The sequence below is a fragment of the Protobothrops mucrosquamatus genome, unplaced genomic scaffold (assembly GCF_001527695.2).
Source record: "Protobothrops mucrosquamatus isolate PMUCROS unplaced genomic scaffold, P.Mucros_1.0 scaffold8, whole genome shotgun sequence".
Classification (NCBI taxonomy): Eukaryota; Metazoa; Chordata; class Lepidosauria; order Squamata; family Viperidae; genus Protobothrops; species Protobothrops mucrosquamatus.
Genome location: NW_015386395.1, coordinates 3039512 through 3054451, shown reverse-complemented (window position 1 = coordinate 3054451; position 14940 = coordinate 3039512). Strand labels below are relative to the sequence as shown.

General features: G+C 40.4%; 1 protein-coding gene across 1 annotated transcript in view; it reads right to left on the bottom strand.

Annotated features, from left to right (window-relative positions):
- Window positions 1-376: 376 nt before the first annotated feature.
- ATP2A1 (ATPase sarcoplasmic/endoplasmic reticulum Ca2+ transporting 1) overlaps window positions 377-14940 on the bottom strand; it is a 41305-nt gene continuing 26741 nt past the window's right edge. The window contains exons 13-22 of the mRNA XM_015810293.1: window positions 14160-14285; window positions 13031-13249; window positions 10878-11213; window positions 9573-9793; window positions 9159-9361; window positions 8404-8489; window positions 7997-8130; window positions 6579-6696; window positions 5514-5631; window positions 377-974 (exon numbers count right to left, since the gene is read on the bottom strand). Coding sequence (XP_015665779.1) covers window positions 952-974; window positions 5514-5631; window positions 6579-6696; window positions 7997-8130; window positions 8404-8489; window positions 9159-9361; window positions 9573-9793; window positions 10878-11213; window positions 13031-13249; window positions 14160-14285 — 1584 coding nt within the window. The 3' untranslated portion in view covers window positions 377-951. The remainder of the gene's footprint in view (window positions 975-5513; window positions 5632-6578; window positions 6697-7996; window positions 8131-8403; window positions 8490-9158; window positions 9362-9572; window positions 9794-10877; window positions 11214-13030; window positions 13250-14159; window positions 14286-14940) is intronic.

The following is a 14940-nucleotide window of genomic DNA, read 5'->3' as shown; positions in this document are numbered from 1 at the left end:
CACCGTCAAAAGTGACTTATGACCATTTTTCACACTTACGACCGTTGCAGCATCCCCATAGTCATGTGATTACAACTGTCCCGGGGTCATGTGATTCCCCTTTTGTGACCTGCTGACAAGCAAAGTCAATGGGAAACCCAGATTCCCTTAACGACCGTGTTACTAACTTAACAACTGCAGTGATCCACTTAACAATTGTGCCAAGAAAGGTTGTAAAATGGGGTAAAACTCACTTAACTACTGTCTTGCTTACTAACAGAAATTTTGGGCTCAATTGTGGTCATAAGCGGAGGACTACCTATATACTGTATTGGAAGAATACCAGTCTCTGTCCATACTCTAGTGAGTCACAACAATAACAGAAAAGCCAGAAATCTTTAATACAGTTAAGAGTTTATTCTTTAATATCAATAAATAAGCAGCTAGAAGAATCTCTTCATTTCCTCCAAGTTGAGGAGTTTCATTTGTTTGTTTTTCCTAACAAAATGTTTCCTTCTGTTTATGTGTGCATTAAAAAATCCAGCCCTTGGCTTGAGGTGGGTTCTAGTCATGAGAAGGGGAAGGAGGGGGAAACGAACATAGTGTGGTCACTAATGCGGAAAGCACTTGGGATGGTATGTGTCCAAGTGTGTGTGCGCGTGAGCTTGCGTGTGCAAAGGCAAGGACAGGCAGGTGGCTCAAAATGTACAGAAGCCGAGTCGCTGGTGATGTTTGTGGGTTGGGTAGAGAAGCAGCTGGCAGGGAACATGGCGTGGCAAATGCCAGCATTGTGGCCCACACTAGCAATCCCACTAGCAGAGCAGTTAGGGGGGGGAAGAAAAACAATATTAAATAACAGAGGGGCACAGAAGCAGAGATGGGGCAGAAGACAAGACAGTGGGGGGTTTGGGAAATGGGCAGATCTTGACGGTTGGGGGGACGACATGGTTATTTCCATGATGACTCAAATGTTCACTTCTTTCCTTCTAAATTCTCTGTAAAAAGGGAGGAAGAAAATAAAGAATAAAGGGCAGAGAATGAAGAAATCAAGACCCCCCACACTGCAAGCAAGATGAATAACCTAGAACTAATTGGTCTGCGATTGGGCTGAGAATGCAAGAGGCCTAACGGGGTTCTCCCCCTTTATCCAATAGCAAATGGTACTCTAGCAAGTAGCTATTATTGTTCCTGCTGCCCTTTTCTACCTCTATGACCATTTGTGCCTTCAGCTGATTATGAGACATATAATCTCATAATCTAGTAGCCATGTGTGTTTTCTACATCCTATTGGGGAAACCTGCCCTTCTAATTGGAGAAGGCATGCACATACTCCATTACTTTCAGCTTCCTTTCTCTTCTAATTATTGCAATAAACCCTAGCAAGATTGTGTACTCCTTGGTATTTGTTGAGGGTAGTTTTTAAAGTGCAGTCTCTCACTTTATGAATTCCTTCCTTAGAGACACATACCTGGTAATTATATCCAGAGTACTTTCTTTCCCTCCCAATCTTTTAAAGAAATGTTTATGCCTTCTGTATATTTTCAATTCTCTTTTTTTATAATTTGTAAATGGTCCATGGTATACTTAATATCTTCTATTTCTGATTATTGCTGTCATGGAATCTAGAGAATGGTTTAAATAAATAGGTTGAAATTTAACAGACATCTCACTAGGTTGGAGAAAACTGGCCTGCATGCTATCTTAATACTAGAGAGAATTCTTAAAAAGAAAAACCATAATGCTGTGCCCAGTTTATGCTTAGAAAATGAGACAAACCATAAAATAGCTTTCCTCTAGATCTGAGACTGAGGTAATTACTGAGGTAATTCCTGACATGAATTACCTTCCAAATGTTAATAAAAAATGAAGTTTTCCTGGGGATTTTTCATAGTTTAAATGGACTGCTATTATTATGTGGATCAATATTTTTGTATGTTGTTCCAGCAGTGATGTTGATTTAAATTTTGCTAACTATTTATATGGTATTATGGTATGTTATTGTGGACTGTACTTAGTATTGTTGAAATCTAATTGTGGAGGTATGGGATGGATGGATAGATGGAAATAGACAGATAGAGAGACAAAAACGGAGATAGATAGATAGATAGATAGATAGATAGATAGATAGATAGATAGATAGATAGATAGATAGATAGATAGATAGATAGATAGATAGAGTTAGAGATAAAGCGATAGAAATAGAGATAGGTAGATAGATGATAGATAGAGAGATAGAAACAGATAGATAGAGATAGAGATAGAGGTAGAGGTAGAGAGATAGATAGATAGATAGATAGATAGATAGATAGATAGATAGATAGATAGATAGATAGATAGATAGATACTATATTATAATTAGGGCTCAAATAATTCTACTGCTTAAGAACTAATTTTACAAACTGAGTGGAAATTGCTTCCTGTGAACCATGTGTGGCACTGGAGCCTTAGTGAGAAATCAAGAGACCTGGGGATGTTCACTGCCCTGGTTTCATGCTAACCCCAGCGCAGAAAAGCTCACCCAACCCAGAACATCATTTTCTCCACAGCTTTGCCCAAGTATCCTCACCCACCTCTTAAGAAGAAACTGACAACACCAAAAGCAGCAGGCCCACAGAAGGAGCATCCCCCTTATGCTGTCCAGCAAATGTGTGGCCAAGCAATGACTTAAATCAGACGTTTGCCTAAGCATGACACAAAGGCAATAAAGGCACAGCTAGTCACAGTCAGGAAGGCTGTGGAAAGCAGAAAAGACTTCTGTGCAAACAAAGGTCAGGACAAGACTATCCTCTCATTGAGCCAAACAGAATGAAGTCAGAAGCACCTAGGAAAGGGCACCAAAGCCAAAAACGGCCAGGAAAAGCACAACGTAAGAAAAAGGTCTGACTAACAGAAGTACAATTTGGAATGTAGCATTTAGGGTTCGTAGAATCCAACAGATAAAATTGTAAAATGGTTTGTGCTGAAAGTTACCCCCGTCTTTTTTTTTTTTTTTTTTTTTTGTTAAAGGACCCTATGAATTATTCAGCAGTTTCAAAACTGAACGCTAAACTAAACCACTCTAGGATTCTTTAGAAATTTCTGAGATGTTCCTCAAAGGAAGGATCAGTAAACTCAGGCAGCAAACTTTTCCTAAGAAGTAATTTGTCTACCCTTCTGAACTTCCTCTGCAACACAGGAACTGCAGAAGTCGTAAGAGGTGGTGATGGCCATTCATATAGGGGTCAGTTTTAATGTCAAAAAATGCTCCTTTTTCTCAATTATCTGTCTTTCATATAACAACTGCTGAGAATATGGGAGATGACTTTGACAGAAATAAACAAGATCTATCACCAGCGTGATTGAGATATATGTGAAAGATATTTTAGGTCCACAACAGACGAATATTGGAAGCGGTTTAGATACATTCCTAAATCACTAAAGTGTAAAAAAAAAGAAGGCATAGCACAATCAGACCTGCAAGAGTCTGTTATTATAACCAAACTCAATAAAGCTATATATTTTTTCCTTTCTCCAAAGTTGACTTCTTGGATGGAGTCCACCTAGTGGTGCTGACATCAATCCTGCAAATCTGATTATGTTGTACCTCTTTTTTTTATAGTTCAGTGAATTAAAGAGGGGGGTCTGTCTAAACCGCTTCTGAATATTATGTCTCTCGTGAACATAAAATATGTTTCATTCCTTTTTGCCCTAGTAATAAATCTTGCATATCTCTGTCAAGGTTATTTTCCCTACTTTTTATAGCAACATTACAGATACACTGGTTCAGCAGTCTTCTAAGAAATGCTTGGAATTGTAATTTTGCTTATTTGTATATCTTGGCACATGAGCAAAACTACCATTTCCAGAGTTTCAGCGGATTGAGATAGGAAGCAATCAATAAAACAGATTATCATTGTACCTTTCCTCCTTCTCTCTTCATCACTAATTCATTTATATTCAATATTATGCATATAGGCTTCATTGGGGATGAAGCAGAAGGTGGAGGAAGAGAAGAACGAGGATATACTTTCTGATTGTTCCTCTAGTCACATTACCTATGTCTACTATATAGGTAGAGTCACCAAGACTGGTTAGATCAGACTCCAACCTATTCTGAGAAGATCAGTGGATTAGGCATGGTTCTATATTCTCTGAAATATTTGAAGTTTTCTAAGTAGATACACAAAGATTCCTTGGCAGACGTGTTAGTCCCACCATCTTAAAAATGCTAAATTTGAAACCTCTTGGAAATTCAGCCTGCTCTATGGGCATTCAAAACATAACGTTTATAGTTGGTGTTTACTGAAATGGACCATTCATTCCAGCAGGAAGTTGAATTTGTGGAACGTGGTGTCTTGCACTGATCAGATTACCATCAACCAGACATTTCCTGAAGGAATGGTACTCTTGGAATAACTCTCTTTCAGGGAAGGATTTTCTGTCTCTTGCCCTATGACGCAAGCGCTCTCCCCCTATGTGGATGGACCCTAGTTTCCTGGACAATGTCAGCTGCAGCAAACAGACTGTCCAAGCAAAACAAGAAACATTTTCCCCAGCTCCCCACAGATATTGCCTATTTTCCTGCATAGATCAACAGACAGATGTGAAGGAATTGCCAGAGAACAAACAAGGCATGCAATTGAGGGTTGTACAGTAAGATACCTGGGAGGCAGGATACAGGAGAATAGAGGGGGGAGGAGTTTATGCTACAGGATGGAAAGGATAAAAGAAGCCAGAGTTAATAGAGATTAGGAAGGAAATTCACAAGAAGAGAAGAATATTATTAGTCTGGATGGAATGAGTAAGTAAAATAAATGAATGAATGATTAGCAACCCACAAAGGTGGGAGAAAACTCTTTAGAATAAGAGATATGCAAACAACTGTTCCTTTTCTCTTTTGCTATATCTTATTACCCAGAACTCCCAGACGGTTTCCCAAAGATGCTTTTTCAAAAGGTAACTCTTTGTTTTTCCTTGAAGAACTGATGAGAAGCGAAGCGTCTTCAAAGAAAAACAAAGAAAATCCAGTTGTCTTTTGAAAAAAGCACCTTTGGGACAACCGTGATCTGGATGACTAAGACTCTCCACAGACACCCAGATAGTTTCCATCTACCTCTGTGCTTCCTCTGGTCCAAGAGGACCTACTTTAGCTTCAGATTTAAAAAGTGAAACCAAGGGTCCAGGGGCAACTCCACAGTTTGACAAAATGGACTCTTTATCAGAATTGTACATTCCTTGGGACTGATATCAGATGCATCTGGATGTGCTCCATGGAGTTCATCAGGAAGGAACCCAAGTGACTAAGGACCAAATCCTATATTTAAAGATGTGTTGCACTGAATGAGTTCAGATGGGAATTCTAGACTAATAGAGGAAATATCAGAGGAAGGCGGGAAATAATTACAGAGAGAAAGATCAGAAGGGAGGGGACACTCCATTTCTTATCTTCTCCAACTTGATGATTTTGTTTTCATGGATTCCATCTGGGAAATCCACTTCCAGTATGAAGGAAAAGGCAAAGGACTGGGAAGATAAAGTAGGTTAGGGAGGCTTACGCTCCAGATAGTTCCGGGCAACGAATTTGAGACATTCATCCAGAAAGATGACAGGCAAGGATATCTTCAACACCATGAGCCAGTGGTGCAAGTCCAAGTGTGTCAGTTTGAAGATCATCTGGAAAGCACAAGAACAACAATGGAGATATCAATAGAGAAATATGTATTTTCTTCTACCTTTCCACTCATAGTCAGAATATGTACTAAACTGATTTAAATGATAGGCTAAATTAGATATAATCGGCTGAATCCTGATTAGAGATTAGATTTAATAAATGGGACTTGTAATTCCAAGTATGTAGGAGTGTATAAATCCTTTGATGGAGGAATTCTGGAATGAATGGGGGAACACTTGAAGCATCTCTTTTGGAGCTATTATAGAAGCTGTTTCTTCTAGACTGACTCTGCTGCTTTCAGAAGCTACTCTTAGATGTTTCCTTGTGAGCATGCATGCATGCATGCATATAGTAGCTGCTTCACTTGTTATTTTCCCCAGCAAGCAGAGGTGGCTGTGCATAGGCACACATGAAGAAACAGCCAGAAACAGTTTCTGGAACAGCGATAGAAGCCTGGATTGATTTGATTTTGATTTGATTTTATTAAATTTATACCCCGCCCTTCTCCAGCTAGAAGAACAACTATTTGAATGATTTGAAAAAAGGGACTTAAAGCACACTGCTGTGCGTTCTGAAGTATTTTTTTTTCAAAGGATTTGCATAATCTTTTTCTTAATTTCTATAGAATTCAGCAAGAACTGGGAGTGCAGTCCTCTGGCCATTTGGGCTAGGCCATGTCTCAGATCTGAAGGCAAAAAGGTTCATAGAGAAGCATGAATCTAGCACCCATCTGCTACTCCCTAAAACTTCTGGGTGTGTTTGTCATGTAGCTGTCCTCTTTAGGTGCCACATGATCCTGGAAATGATACAGTTACTTTGAACAGCTGAAGAAAAGTAATGCTTTATTTGCACCCCTACAGACTCCATGGTCCCTTTTTATTTTTGAATCCAAAAGTAAAATCCCCCAGCCCTCACTGATCAAAAATACTGTGTGGTCACTATTACTTACAGGCAGGGGATCAACATAAAGGATGACAAAATGCAGAGACATGGAGAGGCAGATGGATGCCAGAAGCCAGATGTTCACCCAGGGAGGCATCCGTACCAAGGACTGGTTCTCTGAAAGGCTATTGTGAAGAGAGAAATGGGAAATTAAATCAAAGTTATGATCTCCACTGTGTTTTTGAAATGAGAGCCCCCAATCTTAAATAATCAGTCCATGCAAATATATAGCGACTAGTTCTCAAATAAATAAATAAAATTGAGATACATGAGAAGTGAGCAGCTTTCCTTTGAGCAAAAGGTTAATTTGACAGATCTCAGCTCTGCAATGAAGGTGCCAGCCATGGGAGTTAATAAATGGGTTCAGGTAGTCTGAGATTTACAATCATAACTGAGCCCAAAATTTATGTTGCTAAGTGAGACATTTGTTAAATGAATATTGACCTATTTTACAACTTTCTTGCCAGAGTTGTTAAGTGAATCATTGCAGTTGTTAATAACACAATTGTTAAGTGAATGTGGCTTCCCCACTGAGTTTGATTTGTCAAAAGGGGATCACACATGACCCCGGGACATTACAACCGTCATAAATATGAGTCAGTTGCCAAGCCTCTGTATTTTGATCACATGACCCTGGGGATGCTGCAATGGATAGAAGTGTGAAAAACGGTCACAAGTCACTTTTTTCAGCGCCGTTGTAACTTTGAATGGTCACTAAATGAACTGTTGTAAGTTCAGGACTACCTGTATTAAAATCTGGGTGCAGGATTCAATTAATCTCAGACTTCATTTTAAATCAACATCTTTATGACTTTGAAAGGTGATCAGAATGGGAGAGCTAGGGATTGGAGGCCCTTGTTCTTTGCCCTCCCTTCTGAACAGTAAAACATGAATTGATTATGCAAACAAGGAGATGTTTTAAATTAAGGATACTTGTCTTTGGGGCATGGCAATAATTCTGCTGCAATAACTGGAAAAGCACTACTTTGGTGCTAATTAACTTTGGCACGCTTCAGCAGGCTGCCCTTCTATTGTGAAGAAACATCCATGATAGATATGATATAAGTGACTTACATTGCTATTCTTCAGATATTTGTTAGTTCCTTATATTGTTGCAAAAATTATTCTGCCTTATATATTTGCAGCGGCTGATATCTTGCATGAAATGTAAGTTTACTCAAAATACAGGTTTTTGCACATTGCTAAAAAGCTGAATCAAAGCTGAATCTCTAATATTCATTTTTTACTGGCATGGACTGAGTTATCTTTACAGAGAACATTCATTTCTCCTTCCCCATCATCCTGCACAATTTGGAAAGCTGGAGAAAGCATAAGATTTGTATGAGATGGGAACAAAGCATGGAGAAATGCTAGTGAAAAACGTGCCAGGCAGTACCATGTTCCTAAAGCCATCCTCCATTTTACCTGTTGAGCGCATTGCACATCTCAATGGTGACCAAGACAGACAAAGCCATAGTCATGGGGACAGAGGACTCAAAGATTTCACAGTCCAAGCCGTCAAAGGAAGGGTGGTCATCTGTACATTGCATGAAATGGGACTAGGAGAAGAAAAGAAGAATGGGGGAAAGCGAGATTAAGATGGAACAGGGCTTTTCCGAATTAAGAAATCTTTCATTCCTCATACGATACTTCTGTTCTTATCTCCCACAACTTAGAGCAGGAGTGTCAAACTGCCGGCCCGCAGGCTGGATGCATCATGCCGAAACTGCGCCCACCCCAGCTCGGCAATGGGGAAAAAGTCGCAATACGTCGCAACATGTCACAAGACATGGCGAGTTTGACATCCCTGACTTAGAGCAATCAAAACTCACCAACTGATGGTAAGACACTCCAGGTCCATCCTCAGCATATATGAACCACCAAGCAGCAGCCCCAACAGTGGCCGCTCCAACGTACACTGTAGGTGAAACAAAAATGGAAAGATTATTGTGAGCAAAGAAAATGCCAGTGACAGCAGAATGAGGTATTTCCTCAAGGATGACCGCTGAGAAACTGGAATGAAAGGGCTGCATTGGTTTTTTCCTTGCACCTTGGTGGCACAGTGGTTAGACTGCAGTATTGCAGGTTAATTCAGCTCACTGCCAGGCGTTCAATCCTCACGGACTCAAGGTTGACTCAGCCTTCCATTCTTCCAAGGTCAGTAAAATGAGGACCCAGATTTCTGGGTACAATAGGCTGACTCTGTAAACCGCTTAGAGAGTGCTGTAGAGCCCTATGAAGTGGTATATGTCGAAGTGCTATTGCTATTATTTATCTGGTGAATGCATATTTTGCCCTAGCCTAATGGCTCTGTTTGCAAACATATAATAATAAATATGAACAAAATGCAACTGACTGAAAAATAAACCAAAGATAGTCTAATTGTACCAGGCTAGGTCGTGCAGAAGATTTGTGCTTGCCTGGGATTTTGGAGATGATACAGATTGTTGAGCTGAGATGACTGTTAGGTCACATAAGACAAGGATGGGGGTACAGACTTGAATTCACAGTTAGAATATAGGGTCAAAATGTATGATATAGGTCCAGAGCTAGACCTAGGCAACAGCTATGGGAGGAAAGCACTTACTTCCAATGGCCATGTAGCGGAAGAAGAGCCAACCACTAATCAGGGCCTCCTTGGGGCTGCGAGGGGGCTTGTTCATGATGTCCAAATCAGGGGGGTTAAAACCCAAGGCAGTGGCTGGAAGCCCATCAGTCACCAGGTTCACCCACAGCAGCTGTACAGGGATTAAGGCTTCAGGGAGACCGAGGGCGGCTGTGAGGAAGATACTGGAATGGGGAGAGGAAGAGAAGAAAGACAAGCATGAGATCAAAGAAGTCTCTGGAAGTCAGGAGCATGTGACATCATCATCAACACTTAGGGGGACAGATCTCCCCACCATAGTTACTCGGTATTTATTTGCCTCTCTGCAAAACCATTTGCCAGACAATCTAGTTTAACTTTGAAGCTGACCAGATGACAGTGGGTGAAGCCCCTTACCAGACAACCTCACCCACGTTAGAGGAGATGAGGTAGCGAATGAATTGTTTCATGTTGTTGTAGATGGCTCGGCCTTCCTCCACCGCAGACACAATAGTGGAGAAGTTATCATCTGCCAACACCATTTCAGAGGCAGTCTTGGCCACGGCAGTGCCAGAGCCCATGGCAATTCCAATTTCAGCTTTCTTCAAAGCTGGGGCATCATTTACACCATCACCGGTCTATCAGGAGACAGAAAGGGAGGGAAGCAGGAAAGAAATATAGAGTTAACTGAGATATACAGAAGTAAATATTGGAAAAACCTCATGTTCTAAGAACAATCCTCCTTGATGAGGGATGTGATTGCATCAATAGGTGGTCCTCCATTTCAGAAAAGAGCTGAGGCAATTAAAAATATCTTAAATGAGCAATTCCTGAAGGGAATCCCTTAAATATTCCCTGATGCTTCCTAATGACATCATGCTCCTGCAGAGCTCCTGTTAAAAGTAACAGGGCTCTGTTATTTTTATTATTTTAGCATTTATTTTAAATTTTATTTTAATTTAGTTTGATTTGATTCCTGTCCAGTGGTTTGCTTCTGTATGCATTTTTAAAAGTTGAGTGAACTCGTTAATTAATCCTCAGATCAAACGTGGGAAAAGGGAGAAACATAGAAAGATCTCTTCCCTAAATAGCTGAAATGAAAAGAGACACTCATTTGTTCACACAACAGTCAGTTGGGGAAATGGTCAATTATTTCATCTAGTAAATTTCATTCAGGATTTCATTCTTTTTAATGAACATCAGGCTACAAAAATTTAAGCAATCATACATCTCTTACAGGCAGTCCTCGATTTTGAAACCATTCTTTTACCGACTATTTGAAGATATGACAGCACTGAAAACAGTGACGTACGACTGGTCCTTGCACTTATGACCATCACAGTATCCCCATGGTCGTGTGATCACAATTTGGGTGCTTGGCAACTGGCATATATTTACAGCAGTTGTGGCATCCCGGGGTCACATAATCACCATTTGCAAAGTTCAGCTGACTCCCAACAAGCAAAATCAATGGGGGAAGCAGGATTCGCTTAATGACCATGTGATTCACTTAACAACTGCAGTGATTCACTTAACAACCATGGCAATAAAAGTTGTAAAATCAGGCAAAAGTCACTTAACAACTACCTCACAACAGAAATTATGGTCCCAATTGTGGTTGTACGTCGATGGACTGCCTGTACTAAATTTCCCTAGCGCCCATTCAGTCATCGGACCAAATGGTGGGTAGTTCCCTGCCCACCTATATTCCCCTCTATTCACCATGGCAGTGATCTCATCAAAGCTCTGCAGGAACTCCACAATCTTTGACTTGTGCATGGGCTCAACCCGTGCAAAGCAGCAAGCTCTTCGGCAGGCTTCTCGTTGCTCAGCAAAGGGCAAGTCATCAAACTCCCGGCCGGTGTAGGCCCTGCCGGTCACTTCTTCATTTTCGCCGAAGATGCCGATGCGGCGACAGATGGCAATCGCGGTACCTTTGTTGTCGCCGGTGATCATGATGACGCGGATGCCAGCTTCACGGCACAGTTCAATGGATCCTGAGACTTCTTTGCGGGGAGGATCCAACATTCCTACGCAGCCCACAAAGGTCAGGTCATTCTGCGAAGGTCAGAAAAAAAGATTACCAGCTGGCCTGTAGAATCTACTAGCCCCCACACTAGGTAACCGACATCTGGTCCTTTATATCAAGTTTATGCCATGCCAAAGGCTGGAACGTTTGCAATAAAAACAAATACAGTTCGAGCTGAATTCTCTGATCATCTTTTCCAAGAGCTGTGAAAACATGGATCTTCAGAGAGGCATCTGGAAATGTTTGAAGATTTTGTAACCCAAATGCTGACACACCAAGTGTGTATGGTTTATGTTACTTGATTTTTTTTAATAATATAACTTGTAATTTGTAAGCTATTGGGTTTCTCTGAAAATGGAGCAATTTACCAGCTAAAGTAATGAATAAATAAAACGTTCCATTGAAGAGATCTACTTTAATACCATGGCTTGAGGGGAGAATTGGATCGAAATATCCACAGAATCAAAGCTTATGATGATGGAAAACGTCTCTCAGACTCCCTAACTCACAGTTCACTTGTACATATAGAAGGGGAAAAATTTTTATATGCTAATTCAAGTTTCTTGGAGAAGAGATATTGAAAATAAAATAAAGAATTAATAAGAGATAAACTAGGAACAGAGAAAAGTAAAAAGTGGCTGGCTCCCAGTTTATTGTTCATACAATGTGCTGGACCAAAATATCAGTGCCAATTTTTGTTTTGGTCCCTTATATTACCTAGTCCAGGGGTAGGCAACCTTAGCTCTTTTATGACTAAGGAATTCTGGGAGTTGAAGTCCACAAGTCATAAAAGAGCCAAGGGTGCCTACCCCTGACCTAGTGTGACTTCAAAAACAGAATGTATGGTTCAATGGCTTGCATGAACTAGGTAATGATGATTTATTCAATAAACCATGGTTAAACACACCATGGTTTACAATATGGTTGCATGAGCACATTGCTTATATGCAGTGATGGGATTCAAATATGTGAATAACCGGTTCTCTGTGTGGATGCTGTTTCTGGAAGTCTGTTCTGGGCCTGGGCAACAAAAACTTAGCTACCGGTTCTGCCAAAGTGGTGCGAACTGGCTGAATCCCACCACTGCTTATATGTCCAATGCCTGGCTTGCTTGGCATGTTGTCCTTCAGCGTTCTCAAGAAGCAGAGGTTGAGATGAAGGAATTGCTCTTAACTAACTAGACATAAACTAATTACCTTCCATTTTTGCCATCAGGACTTTGGTATAAGTTTAAGGGTCATGGACACACAGGCCATTCCCACACTCCCACATAAACAAGCTATATAGTATCTAAAGTCAATCAAGGTTTTTTTTTCAGCCACAAAGTATGCATTTCCTTTTATATACACTTGCACGTTAAAAATCCTTACATTTAAATTACTATATTTTCTTAAAATGTATTTACTGAGGTTTATATTTCATACTGCCCTGAAATATTGTTTAATTCATTTTCATCATTTCTTTCGCGAGAGGTTCCCTACAACTGGAACCTGATCTGGGAGTTTTTGCTACCCTTTGAAAACTCCCAGATCTGCTTTCAGGGGCAGGGATCTCTTACAAAATAAAAGATGAAAATAAATTAAACAGTATCTCAGGGCAGTATGAAATATAAACCTCAGTAAATACATCTTAAGATAATATAGTAATTTAGGCTAAAATGCACACAACAGTTTCAAAGTAAACAGTATTTACTATGTCGTAAAAATGTCGTATCGAGCCTTGGCAACTTTAAGACCTGTGGACTTCAATTCTGGTAGTTGAAGTGCACAAGTCTTATAGTTGCCAAGGTTGGATACCCCTGCTCTATAGTTTTCATTAATAATCTACCATCACTGGTCAGTTTTACCTCATATTCAATAAATTTGGTGGAATCTTCTAAATACATGTCTTCTCTCTTTGGTGGGGTGTCACGAGTGGCCAATGCCAAGCAACGGAGAGTATCCCGTCCTGTGCCCCACTCTTTGATGACTCCCAATATGTGGTCCTTAATACTGGCAGTGAGGGGAACACGTGTGGTGCCCACACGAATATAGTTACAACGATCAATCACACCCTCGGGGGCACCCTGTAAAGACACAACAAAAGTAACAAGCATTGTCACTTGTGGAGAAAGTGGATAGAATAGCAAGCAATGTGACAACATAACTGTCTAGACCAGGTCATAAAACTTTAGCATAGAAGTTCTTTTTCCTTTATGCGGAAGTGATAGATATAGTAATCTGAAGGTCCATCATTGAACTGTATGACTACTGAAGAAGGTTCAGATAACTGAAAATCTATCCATTAGTTCCCCCTTTCCCTCTAATAGGAGAAAACTTACAAATAAGAACAAAACTCCATACATATAAAACTAGCTACAAAAAAGACGAGAGTGCCTGGTCTTCTCCCTGATATGATGGTCCATGGAAAGATTCCAGGCTAAGCTGAATGCCAGGCTAAGTTCCACCTGAACAGTTACCGTTTATATATACCAGGTAGTCCTCGACTTATGACCACAATTGAGCGAAAAAATTATGTTGCTAAGCGAGACAGTTGTTAAGTAGGTTTTGTCCCATTTTACAACCTTTCTTGCCACCATTGTTAAGTGAATCACTGCAATTGGTAAGTTAGTAACATGGTTGTTAAGTGAATCTGCCTTCCCCATTGACTTTGCTTGTTAGAAGGTTGCAAAATGTGATCACATGACTCTGGGACACTGCAACCGTTGTAAATATGAACCAGTTGCCAAGCATCCAAATTTTGATCACATGACCAAGGAGATGTTGCAACAGTCATAAGTGTGAAAAAGGTCGTAAGTCGCTTTTTTCAGTTCCATTGTAACTTTGAACGGTCACTAAATTAATTCTTGTAAATGGAGGACTACCTTTGGACAAGTCAACTAGAAAAAATTATTAAAGTTAGAATAGAGGCTGAGAGAGAATTCCTATTTCCCCTTGTGGTCACTGAGATGGGACACAGAGAAGCGTACTACCAACCTTGATAAACATTTTGTTACCAACAGCAGCCCTGGAAGCTTTGGCTGGAGAGCAATAGACAGACATGGACTTCCTGTCACGAGAGAACTCTAGGGTGAATTCCTTCTTCATGAGTTGCTTGATCACCTGAACAAATGCAAAGCAGAGGGGAAAAAAGAGAGTTAAACCTTACTTTGCTTTACAAGCCAGAAGAACCAGAGCAAACGAATGAGATGAATCCAAGCAATTGGTCCTCCAAATATACTAGGCCTGGTTTCCAGTATTAGCCCAACACAGAAGGCATGGCCATCTCTGGAAAATATGTAATGTGAAAACAATCATCTTTTTTGAGCCTCACAAGAGACATCAATACACCTGGAGAAGGCCATCAAAGGATGGCTATTAAGATTGCAAGAAAACAAATATATATTTTCAGTACAACAAGCAAAACCTATTATTTAATTAGGTATCAGCTTCCAGGTGATGCTACGTAAGTCTACAGCAACTAAAATAGCAAAAGGCTAGTGGTAACAATTAAACCACCAATAATTTGGAACAACAGTTTGGAATTGTAAGTGTAGCGGGGACTGCCTGAGAGTGCTTGCAGGAGCTTGACTGGGAAGGAAAAGATTGGGACAGCTGCAGTTGGCTTCGGGTGTGGCTGGCGTGAGTGGAAGGAGGAAGGATAGAAAAGGAAAGGAAAGGAGAAGGCCGGGGTGGTTGGAGTTGAGAAGAGAAGGTCTGGAAGCTTATTTTATTTTTCTATCAAGGGTATTTTAAATAGAGGCTAGGTAGAGTGAAG